Raw genomic sequence first — 12,926 nt, forward strand, 5'->3', positions numbered from 1 at the left:
GGAAACTCCACAGACATTGAGAATCATTTGTGCTGTATGAGATGACAAAGCAGAGCACTAATCCACTGTGAACCATGCAGCACATGTAAATTATATATTTATATAAATCACAGCATTTGTGCTTTAACGATCTCACTGGGCCATGTAGAGAACTGTTTATCCGGAGGAGTTAAACTTCCGTCTAAAACACACGTCATAGTAAAAGCATGATTCATAACAAAAGCTAGATGCCTTAAATTGAAGAAATTGCAACAGAAATATATTACAACTGTGTGGTAAAATGTAATCCTCACTGTAGTAATATTATTATTATTAATAAATACTGATGAATGAATAATGATAGTAATAATAATAAAAATTAAGCTATACATCACAAGCAAGAGTGCTGTTGAACTGAATAAAAGTTTGTTTAAATCTGCAATGGTATGTTAAAAAGTAATTATCTTTACTTGTTAAAGGTTTTAAAAAGTTTTAAGAATTAATTTGATTAGACTAAATTAAACTGTAAAACATGGAATTCTAGAAAAATAATTTAAAAAAGGAAAAAAGGATGAGGAAAAAATAAAACAGATTTCAGTAGGGCCCTGCTTAAAAACAAACAAGTGTTAGAAACGCTTGAAGGAAACATGCATATTAATTGATTATTTACATTGAAATTTAACTTTAAATAGGCTAAAGGAGTGTGTTCAATAGCACATTATCATATTAGCAATTTTTTTTCTGTGGTATCGAAATTGGTATTGAGAACCGTGAAATTTCACTGGTATCGGTACCGACTACTGAAATTTTGGTACCGTGACAAAACTACCTCCAACAAACGTGGAGTGTTTTAAAATGCTCTCTATTACCGCATACTTTGGAAAACAATGATTTTAGGAAACTGAAAGTTTTCAAATGAAAATGGATTAGTGGATGTGGCTGTTACCCCAGTTTTACTGTAGTTGCAATAACTACGATATATTGGGCAAAAACTTTGTTTATCTGTGGTAATATTTTGTAAGGGTAATACTTTTCAGAGTTCCCACACCTACTGACCAATGAATTTCATGATTACTAAATAAAACAAAATTTAAAATAATTTTATAGAGATTGCACTCACAAAGAACAATTTCAAGCCAATGAAATATTTCAGAACTAGAAAAATAATATTAACAATAGAAATTTCTATTAATTCTCCATGACTTTTGAAGACTTTAGTAGTAATTTCCATGACTTTCCTGGAAATGGAAATCACAATTAAAAAATTCCCAGATATTTCCAGATTTTCCATGAGTGTGGGAACCTTACTTAACATGTGTTTTTTTTTTTTTTAGTGTAGGGCTATTTCATAGAGCTTTATGAAATGTGGCTCTAGTGTAACTGTGTGTGTGTGTGTGTGTTATTTACACTGTAATGTAGTGGAGCACTTACTGTAGTGGAGGAGTCTCAGGCCGGTGTGATAAAGCTAATGAGCTTCTTTGTGCTGGAGTGTAAATGAGACAGTCACCTCAGCTTTTGCTATCTGCACACTAGCGACACCAGGGGTGATTACTGCTTTAAATTATGCTCAAGGGCAAACCGCTATTTGCATCGGAGGGGCTTTTATTTGCCTGATGAGGGGCGAAAGCCGTCATCATCCTGCCTGAAGATGTTGCACTCGCAGCTCCCGGTGGACAGTGGGGGAGATGGAAGCAAGCCTTGCTGTTTGTGTGGCGTCTCGGCATTACTTTGTTACTTTCCTTCCTGAATGACAGTCAATGGACCCCTTGAGACCCCCACCCTCCTCTGAATGCACACGAGTGTGTGTGTGTGTGTTAATGTGTTTGTGGGGTGATGATGTGTGTGTGTGTTAATGTGTTTGTGGGGTGATGATAGAGTCAGCCTCATTGAATATCAATTAACATGGTAGTTTTTGTTCTGTTATGCTCATGTTTATGGTATGTTTTTTGGATATTTGCCAATTTTCTGGTTGGAAATGTGTTATGAATATGAAGTAAAAAGGGTAAAAAGATTTAAATAAGTGTGTTAAACACACATATCACTAGTCATATTTTGATCATTTGTTTTCTCCAGACACCCCAACCCCTACCCAAGTGGCCTCCTTAACCATGATACTCCCTCCAATTTCATTTTCTCTTACACCCGAAGAAGGGGGCGGGGGTGGGGGGGGGGGGGATATGTCTGACATTGGCTGTCAGGCTTCTCATCTTAAATTCTCCTCAAGCTAAAATGTTGGGTTAATTGCTGTCATTTTTACACTGGGCCATGACTTAGACAGTTTCCAGTCTCGCTGTGAGTGGGGACAAAAAAAAATGTACAATGTCCTTTGCATCTGGACACATTGTTTGAAAATTCATATGCATGTTTCACAAATAAGCAAAGTGGAGCACAGAACTATATAGAAAGATTATAGTGTGTAAAACCATGAAAAAGAAATTATAGAGAGTTCCTGCAAATCAACTGGTAGAACATGCGCCAAGGTCATAGGTTCAGTTGCCAGGGAAAATATATGCTGATAAAACATACACCTTAAATGCACTTTAAGTTGTTTTGGATAAAAGTGCATGCCAAATGCATAAATGAAAATTTATTCCAAGAGCCATTCGAAATATAGATGCTGTGACACTCCGCAATGGTGTACATATTTAGTAAAGAAGAAAGGATTTTAAATTCAGTTCTTATGAATGAAGGTGAAATGAATTGTGCATGGATTTTAGACGTCCCTTCTTGACATCATAAACAAGAGCTGAAGAAAGCTCTAAATGTGATGTTCCCCAAAACAGAGAACTTCCTCTTTAGAACTTGAGTTTAACTAAAATTTACTACAACTCCATAAAACACACCACAGATTAATAAACCATAGCAATCATCTACAGGCCTCACTATATCACATCACATTATCTACAGATCAGTGCAAACCTTGTGGGATACACACACTATTATAAATATAACAACATTAAAAGCTCTTTTAACAACAGCCTACAATCAATGAAGTTCATGTCCTTAGCACCTTTTTTTGTTCTTGTCATAAACATCAAGATCTTAGAGCTTCTATAGCTAAAACATTCTTATAGTATCTAAAAAAAAAAAAATCTGTCTCTTAAAACTACTTGCAGAAAAACAAACTAAAATTTTGTGCTCAAATATAGAAGACCTGGATTTAATGCCCTAACAAATTAAGCAATTATTATAAGTCAGTTAAGAGTCAAAATCAAAAGGCATTGTGGTTCTTTTCCACTAGTAAAACATTTTTGGTAATGCACATTTATGTCCAAAGTCTGGATGCCAAATGGTGCAAACCTATATTTTAGTAGTAATTAAATTTCTTTTATTGAACTCTTTAATTTCTTACACAGACACATGCACAGTCAAAATATAAAGAGATCTGTGTAGTTATTAGACGGATATGTCGGAATTCTCTGACTGTGGTGTTTGAGAGAGAATTGTGCAGGAAGTGTGTGAAGTTAACAGCACCTGGCCTCTCTTTAAAAAGCCTCTCGAGGCCTGTTAGCTGGCCTACTCATTTCAATGTGTCTGTCTGCGCTCTCGCTCTCTCTCTGTAAGAGAAAAACTGTCACTCTCTACTCAGTCTCTATGGCACTTATCTCTCCTCTCTTCACTCATTCTGCTTACACTGCCTTTTTCTTTTACTGTTAGTGCAGACTATCTACAGACAGATACCACAAAACGCTATTATGCAGCCATAAGGAAATAATATGAATTAATAATAAACATGAAAATGTAGTAATAATAATAATACATATTAAAAAATATTACAAATTGTTAATACACAATAACAATTGTGTATATATATATATATATATATATATATATATATATATATATATATATATATATATATATATATATATAAATATAGCATAATAATAATATTATTATTGTTATTGTTATATTATTATTTTGTGATTATATTAATAATAATAATAATAAGTAATAAAAACAATTATAATTTAATTATTAAATATTAATTTAATAATTAAGTTTAATACAATTAAATCTGTATTAAATACAAATTATATATTAATAATAATACTTAAGTTAAACATAAAATGCATTATTAAACTTACAAATATAAAAAAATATTACAAATGGTTAAACTATGCAATAAAAACTTATATATATATATATATATATATATAACGGTACTATTTATAATATACAGTAATAATATTATTAAAGTTATTGCAAAATTATTATTGTTATTACTATTATTAATAATAAATACAAATTATAATGAAAATTTAAAATAGTAATAATAATACTTAAATTAAACAGATTACATTAATAAACATACAAATAAAAGACATTATTAAATAAATATATTGGAGATTTTAATGTAAACAGTATTAATAAAAATATTAAAATATATTAACATTTAGAAAATTTACAAATATTGTTACTATTACTACAAATATAAAAAGCATAAATATAAAAATATAAACACATTTTTTACAAAAATGGCTCTGAAACAAACAAATATATATATAAAAAAAAATTATCTCGTTAAGCACACAAAAAAACATTCATCTCTCTCTCACACACCGTGTGTAGCATGGAGGTTAAAACACAAGTCAGTAATGAGAAAGTGGGGGGGTTGACCCCAATCAGACACGTGTGTGAGACAGAGAGAGAAAGAGACGGGCAGTGTGATGATGAATGGGGGGAGAGGCCGTGAGATGAGGGGTGCTGTTGTAATCACCAGCTGGAGAGGGTGGCTGAAGGGGAGGGGTGTATGAAGGGGCCCACAAAGAGCCACGGGACACACTTCACTCTGTTACACTGATTCTGTCTAACCCACACGCCTACGGACTGCTTTCAGCTGCATTCACCAGGACTCGGGCACTCACACACATGCACAAATACACACAAACACACGTGTGTGTGTATATATATAATTAAAAGAGCTAATATGTAACAGCTGTAAACTTCCAGAACAAAACAAAAAACAACACAAAAAAAAACCCTAAACATTAAAATACGTTTTAACTATGTGCTCTTGCTGTATGCAATCAGCTTTCATGTTAATAACAAACACTAATTAAAAACAATCAATATAGAATTTTGTATTAAATACTTATTGTTTTAACATGAAACTGACAAACTACAGCACAACAAAACAGATAAAATATTCCATTATTTTCAGTAACAATACAGGTAGTAATTTGAGCATTTTGGGGAGTATTTTGAGTATTTAAAGCATTAAAAACAGGAGTTAGATACTTAAAAAAGTGTTAAAACTGATGTTTAAAGAACTGAAAATGCAAATAATATCTAAGGAACCACAAATTCTGTTTCTACATGCAATGACACACTCATGAGTGAATAAGCGAATATACACTCCACATTGCCTGTAGACTGTCCCTGAGCTCTGCCTGACCTCTGATGCTGCTCTTTAGGCGAGCTGTCAAAGCAATCATTCACTGGACTGAGATACACACATACACACATATATCATTTAAAAAGTTCTACTAAAACCAAACTATCAACCAAGAGTCTTCCATCTGATATACCAGCACTTATACACTGAAATCAGCACAAATAAGCTGGCAGAAAGGTTTTTGGAGTAAAATAGATTGCCTGGGAGCCCACACAGTGAAGGCAAGTGAGAAGGCCCTCTAGTGGCTACCAAAGGAACCAGCTTCACGGTCAACACACACGCTCCGTACTTCACACACCTCGAAAACACACACACGCGGCCTCAGCAAGCATGTTTCTCGAACAGAAACCCCAACGCTTCTCCAAAACATGACAAACACACCAAAAACATAGGCTATGTCTACACAAAAGCATCCCTGCAAACAACACACAGGTCCTCCCAAAACAGCCAAAACTTAACCTTAAAAAGACATCACTACTAAAATAAGCACCAAAACACACATTAAAATGATAAAGAAAATAGTCCCGTTTCTGTCTAAATGTACACAACTGAAGAGTGTCAGTCAAATACCTACGTGAATCTGAGCCCTGCGAGAAAGCCAGAGACAGAGAGGGAGGGAGGGGGGAGGGAGAGACAGAGAGCGCAGATGACAACGGACGGGGGGAGAGAGACGCAACTTACCTGCTGTTGTTGAAGATGCAGTAGCTCTACTGCGCTTACTTCATTGCTCGTCTCCCCACTTGATCTTCCATCTCTACTGCCAGCATCTAATTGGCTGCTTAGGCTGCTCATTCCATTTTGACTCATTGAACTGTTGCTTATTGTCTCATTGGCCGACTCCTGCATCATGACTTAATACCTAGAAGTGATTAAGAGGCACCGGTTAAGGTTCTTGTGAAAATCCCCTTTATTTGCCTCCTAAAAAAAAATAGGAGGGGGGGGGGGGGGGTAAAAGAAAAAGGAAAAACTGGAGAAAAAAAAAAAAGAGCTTTCCATTATCAAGCCCTGCTCCCTTTGCAAATTTAAGCATTTAACGGAGGGAGGGGGGTGGAATTATGCATTCACTGTGTAAATGAAGCAATACAAAGAGATGCACGTTTTACTTAGCGCTTTATTTTTCTTTCTGAATTTTCTAAATTTGCTTGATACATTTTCTGTTTTTTTTATTTTTTTTTGTATTGTTTTGCATATCAAACATCACACAGATAAATATATCACACTGTTTTAAAAAAACAATTTTTTGAGAAGAGTGACTTTAATACTGTGTGAATAACTGAAATGGGCTATAACATATATAAAGAGATTTGTGTGAGACCTTTCCAGCTTTTTTGTTTTGTTTTTTGTGCTAACTCCTGTTCATCTTCAAACGCCTTAAAATAATCGCCGTCTTTAGTGTGTCTGAGCTCCGTGCTGCGTCTTGACTGAATTGAGTTGCTTAATGACGCACAGCTAATCATGCAAAATTAAAATTTGGTACAGGAGGTGTGTGGGGGAGGGGGGGGGGATTACAAATCACATGGGTCCGTTTTGTGATGAACTATATAATGGTCTTTCCTTTTTAACATAGCTAAATAAAATTTGCCTGCTAGCTGAGGGGGGAAAAAAAAGCTCGTCACATATAGGCTGGTTCTCTTTCTCCTTTCCATTATTTTAATCATATTTCAAATATTCTTTATATTCGTACATTAGTGCGTCCACCGAGCACAATTAAAACCCAAATTTAAACAGATCAAAAATTGTACGTCAATTTTTACTCTTGCAAATAAATGAAAGATATTAAATTAATTTCCCTTGCATCTATTAGATATGAAAACAGCAGTGGCTGCACAAAAATCTTACATGAATATCTCTAAAGATAGTGCTAAATTACAGCCTAAATTATGCATATTACCTCTTCTATGGAAATACATGTTTTATCATTTTCCCTGCATAAATGCTCAGTACATTCACAGGAGCCATAAGAATGCAATAAATAAAAGAATCGGACCCACCAAATGCAATTCAAAGTGTGTTCTGCATAGCTAATATACACACAAGACCTCTTAATACACACACTCCTCATCTCTTCTCTGTCATTCACATATTCATCGAAACACCCCTCCTGTTACTCTCAGAAAATTACGACTGACTGTCTCATATTTCAGCGCATTAAATATAAACAATATTAATTACATTAATGGTGACTGCGCCCCATATAATATCCCTAATCTCTGGTAATGTTTAGAGGCGATTCATTTTCGAGCAACACTTTCATTTATTTCTGTGACAGCTCTGTCATCCTTCTTTCCACAGATTAAACCCATCAATTTTGTCACCTGCTACGCAAGGACAATTAGCAGCGATCTTTGAATGAGAGTGTACAGTAACTCGACAGCCGAGCCATGAAAAGGAACGGCACTAATCAAACGCGCGACACAACAAAGAAGTAGTCTTCTAATCCGTGCCTGCTTTTCAGATCAGCAAATGACATTTTACTGGCTCGGCTCATGTCTCGTGAAAAACAGAGGACGCAAATAGAGTAATTTTTTTTAAGGCTGTCCAAAAATGCAAAATGAACACCTAACCAGCTCTCAGCTTAGTCAACAAGCAACTTAGAAACAAACAAACTCGGCCACGAAAGTGCACAGAAGGGAGAAAGAGAGAGAGAGAGAGAGAAAGACTTGCACAGTGTGAGGGAAGACGAATCTCTCCTGAAGAAACACAAAGCTGCCACAGAGATTTGGCGACTAATAAGTATTCAAATTAGGCATACATTTTACATGCCCTATGTTTAAAATATTCAGAGAAGGGCCGCTTGATCGCATTTACCCGAATTTTATAAACAACATAATGGAGTGTTTTTTTAATGCCAATGAAAGAGTATAAAACTCAAAAAAAAGTTTAAAACAGTGTTTCTTTCTCCAAAATCTACTCCAAACTGGAAACCACTAATTAAAATTACATTTAGGATCATTCAAACCACAATTTGTGCGTTGGAAATTCAAATATGATTGCTGTTCAGAATTAAACATCAACTCTAATACGTATGTTTTATGTTAAGGAATACCCCACATTTTTTAACAATACAAAAAAAACAAAAAAAAAAAAAACAGGATTTGTTTTTCTTCCCGAATTTGAATTTAGTTTTGGGTTTAATGGCGCGGAATACTGATGCAGTCATTATGGAAACACACATTATTAACACTGCTTCCCCTAAATCCACATGATCCACAACTGCCGTGTAGGTGTCTAACTGAATGTAATACTCATGCAGATGTATGCAAAATATATTCAGGGAGATCAGGTGGTGCTTTAACCTTAATGACAGCGGTGAGATAAATTAATTAGCCATCTGAAGGCAGCATCCAAATCTGCCAATTACAATGTCAATTAGAAACACATCCTTGGTTTGCGATCGTTTCCACGCGATGGAGTGGACAGGGAGGGGGGTGTATGAGGCTGAATGACACTGAGTGAAGGAGAGAGAGTAGTACGTTACAGTACTGGCTAAGAGAGAGAGAGAGAGAGAGAGAGAGAGAGAGAGAGAGAGAAAGCAAGCCAGCACCCAAAGTCTGTCATTGTTCGTCTCTATTGTAGGACCCTCTTTTCTTTTTCAGCAGATATGTTGACCCCTGGGGCCACCTGCCTGTCAACGTATCAGACTGTCCTTTCCTAAAAACCCACGGGGTTGAGGGTCAGCTACACTAGAACAATATTTACAGACCCTGCTAGTCCCCTAGCTAGTGTGTGAACACACTTCTCTGGCCCATTTGACTCCAGCAAAATTGGAAGAGTCCTAAAACATCCCTCCCTTGTGTCTCCACATCCATTTCAGAGCTTGTGGGCCGTTATTACCCATACCGTCTCAATAACTGTCATCGACATAATAGTGTGGGTACGGTGTGATTTTACGGGTATTATCTAAAGGAAAAATCACAGCAGTGTTCACTGGTAAAGCTGTCAGATTTTTATTTAATAATATCTGTACTTGCAGCTCCAAAAAACAACCAAATCACTCTGTCTGGAATAAAGATGCAGTATTTGGTGAGCTTAAAAGCATTTTACTCTTTTCTGGTTGTGTATATGTGTGTATGTGTTTTTTTTTTTTTTACTTTAAACGCTTTAACAATAGCACACGATTTTTCTCTATCTGTGTAAATGTTTGCTCTCGAATCGTGGCTGTGCAAATCTGTACTTTGCATCAGGTGAAAAATCCCATTCAGGATCCTGAAAGTATTCAGGACTACGCTTGTGATTTTGGGTGGGTGGGTTGGCAAATAAAGGTGTGGGGTGGGGTGGGAGGGCGAGCCACTTATAGCCCATATGTTTCTCATATACACACGCACACTTCTCATCATGGAGGAATAAAGTTACTCAAGCTTGTTTGCAGTCCCGATCAGATTTTACAACCCAAAATTTTGCCTCATTATCAAATGTGGCACCCTCCTTATCAGCAAAAGAGCTTGGATCTTCCATTTCTTGAAAGTCCTTCAAAGTCCTTCAAAGAGGAAAACAACTAATTTTGCACAGAAATGGTGGGATATGTTTTATACAAGTCGCTGAAAAGGGGCACTGGAGGCTGCCACTATGACATTACCACATTCTTACACAAAATCTCAGAGATGCACTTTATATTTTCTCTCCCGAAGAAACCAGCAGTCCTTTCCCCTGATGGGACGTGAAAACAGCCCTGGAAAAAGAGCTTGATGATTATTTCAGTGAGGCATCAGAGAGAGAGAGAGACTCTGTGATCCAAGAAGACTAGTCATTATCAGTGCATTGCTCAGGTGCCAGGGATCCTAACATTGCAAGGAAGAGTGAAAAAAAGACAGGGGAAAAAATGCTAAAAAAATTACATTTCACAGTCTGCTAGCTTCACCCCGCTCTGATTCAGTTCAGATACGTATACCATTTAAAATAATCACAAACTCTGTGCTCCACTGAAATTAATTCATCATTGCCATAAGTTACAATGCATACAAAATAAAGCAGTGCAGCACCATTCAAATATAAACAATCAGGAATACTTAATAAATCAAAATGCCAGATTCTAACACTTTCAAAAATGGAAGCAAGGGCACAAAATGATGATGCAAAGTTCTATTTAGGTTTAATTTCATTATGTGCATCTTTATAACACATGTGCACTGTATAAATAGCAATATATGCAAATAGGATCATTAAAAATGCACACACACACACACACAAACACGCACGCACGCACACACGCGTTGGTGTGCCTAACCTTACGAGGACTCTCCATAGACATAATGATTTTTATACTGTACGAACTAGAGATTCTATCCCCTAACCCTAACCTTACCCATAAACCTAACCTTCACAAAAAACTTTCTGCATTTTTTCATTTTCCAAAAAAACAAATAAGTGTTTTATAAGTGATTTGAATTACGGGGACACTAGAAATGTCCTCATAAACCACATTTATAGCATAATACCCTTGTAACTACCAGTTTGTAACCTAAAAAAAAAAAAAAAAGTCCTCGTAAACCACCCAAACCCGCCCACACACACACTTAAAGTTACACAACACACACCACAAGTCTTTTTAGGCTCCTAAGGGCCACTATACAGACAGCTAATGACTCCTCTAAACCTGAATGTAATATTACAGGACCCTCTTTCAGATAGAGGGATTTCAAAGTGATTCACAATGGAAGAGATTACAGAGAAAAAGAGTGAGCGAAATCATATTTATACCGCGAGTTCGAAAATGAAAAGTGAGGATGAATACATTGCTTTTCAGGATTAATAGTATGCAAAGTAACTGAATCAAGTGTTGTTATCTGTGGTTAAAATGAGAACACATTCAAGAAAAACCAGCCACCACATTTCAATTCATCGCTTCCGCTGACGATAAATAGACCATCTGCAATTCGATTCATTCAGCAAAGAATGTTCAGAACTTAATTCCGCACTATTTACATAAAAAGAAGGAGAAAAGGAGAGGCAGATAAAAGCAAGAATAGACAGACAGAAAAAGCTGAAAGAATAAAAGTACATTTTATTCAAATCTGAATCTAAAGGGGGAAAGAAAAATGCATTAAGTCTTTGAGATGCTATGAAGCACAATTCATTACTGTTAAACAACACTGCAACCTGTAAAGGTGGATGTAGTTGATTTCAGTTCATTTTCAAGCAGACGTGCAGCACTTCAAGTATGCATATTGCAGTATATAAGAATGCAGAGAGTAAGGGAACGTTTCAGGCTCTCTCTCTCTCTCTTGAGAACTTTCCATTTAATTCAAATTTTGCCCAGGAAGCACCTCCCTCTCGGACGAAAGAGCCTCCAAAAGTGGGTTACATGCAGACAGAAGTGCTATCTCATCAAGCAGTCCTCCTATTTGCATTTTGGCTAATTTCTTTAATTAACTCAGCCCACCTAATCACCATTAATTTACCTTTAAAAGTAGGAGGCCCCACTGTCTGCTCCAATCATCTTTGGCAAGAGGCAAGGTCTCTCTCTCTCTCGGTCTCATTCTCACTCTTAAACCTCTATTTATCTATCTTCTTAGACTATTTACCTGATTCAGACGCATATTTCATTTCAGCTCTGCATTGTTCCATCGCAATTATCCTTTGTGACACCGGCTGCTTTTTGCACTGGGAGGGAGGCAGTTGCATAGCTGCGTGGGGCAAGATTAAAAGCCAGGGGGTGGTGGGAGCAAGCATACTTGTCCCTGCCCGGTGCAAAGAAGTGCTTATGAGTTCTATCGCGGTGACCGGAGGGAGACGGCCCAGGTTGCCCGCCACACAGACGCAATGCCGCGGAGACATAGCTCATTGTGACGTTTCCACTTATTTGGGGCTGATTAGGGTCATTATGTGCCCCGATCTGATTTATGTTGTCATTCTTTCGGGCCAGTCCTGCATCGATAGATCTTAATGAATTGGTAAATAAGGGTGAAGATTACACTTGACAACACCCCAACATTTCTCATTCATACCAGACAAGATTTATGTAACCAATTAGGGCGGTAACAGGCGAGATTGGTGGGGAGAAAAATATTTCCAGGGGAAAATTACCCACGTCTAAAACCCAGACAAAATAGATAATGGGCAGTTTTTAAGAGAGACTTAGTCACAGAGCATTTGGGATGAAGGGTTCTCACAAGTGCATTTAAAGAAGGAAACTGCTCTTGTAGGACTTTCAAACAGACTTTTTCTTAAATTTCAACCACACTTCTGCACAACTCAAGCACACACACTAACTAATCAGCCATCATCTACATGTCCAAACCAGAGGCCATGAAATCAATAGATAAAAAATTGACCTCTCGCAAAAAATGGAGTGCTTTGATGTGCAAATGCGAAGTCGAGAAGGTAGATTTGCAAACTAGTACAATGCACTTGAAAAAAAGAGCAATAAAAAAAAAAAAAATGCAAATCAATCGTTTCTCTACATCCCTGTGTGATGCCTTGACTGAAGAAATCAATTTGCATTTTTTAATAGTCTGGTATTTCAATTATTTAATTTTCATCTGTGCACTGCAAGTAACCAGTCGACTTATTTTGCATTAAAATATCAGATAAAAAGGTTGATCATCAATAA

At 36.5% G+C, this 12,926-nt stretch overlaps 1 protein-coding gene across 1 annotated transcript in view; it reads right to left on the bottom strand.

Annotated features, from left to right (window-relative positions):
- Positions 1-12,926, bottom strand: part of LOC127435063 (forkhead box protein P2-like) — a 128,254-nt gene that overhangs the window by 74,721 nt on the left and 40,607 nt on the right. Inside the window, exon 2 of the mRNA XM_051688213.1 lies at positions 6,059-6,236. Coding sequence (XP_051544173.1) covers positions 6,059-6,226 — 168 coding nt within the window. The 5' untranslated portion in view covers positions 6,227-6,236. The remainder of the gene's footprint in view (positions 1-6,058; positions 6,237-12,926) is intronic.

Source organism: Myxocyprinus asiaticus, chromosome 45 (genome assembly GCF_019703515.2).
Source record: "Myxocyprinus asiaticus isolate MX2 ecotype Aquarium Trade chromosome 45, UBuf_Myxa_2, whole genome shotgun sequence".
NCBI classification, from domain to species: Eukaryota; Metazoa; Chordata; class Actinopteri; order Cypriniformes; family Catostomidae; genus Myxocyprinus; species Myxocyprinus asiaticus.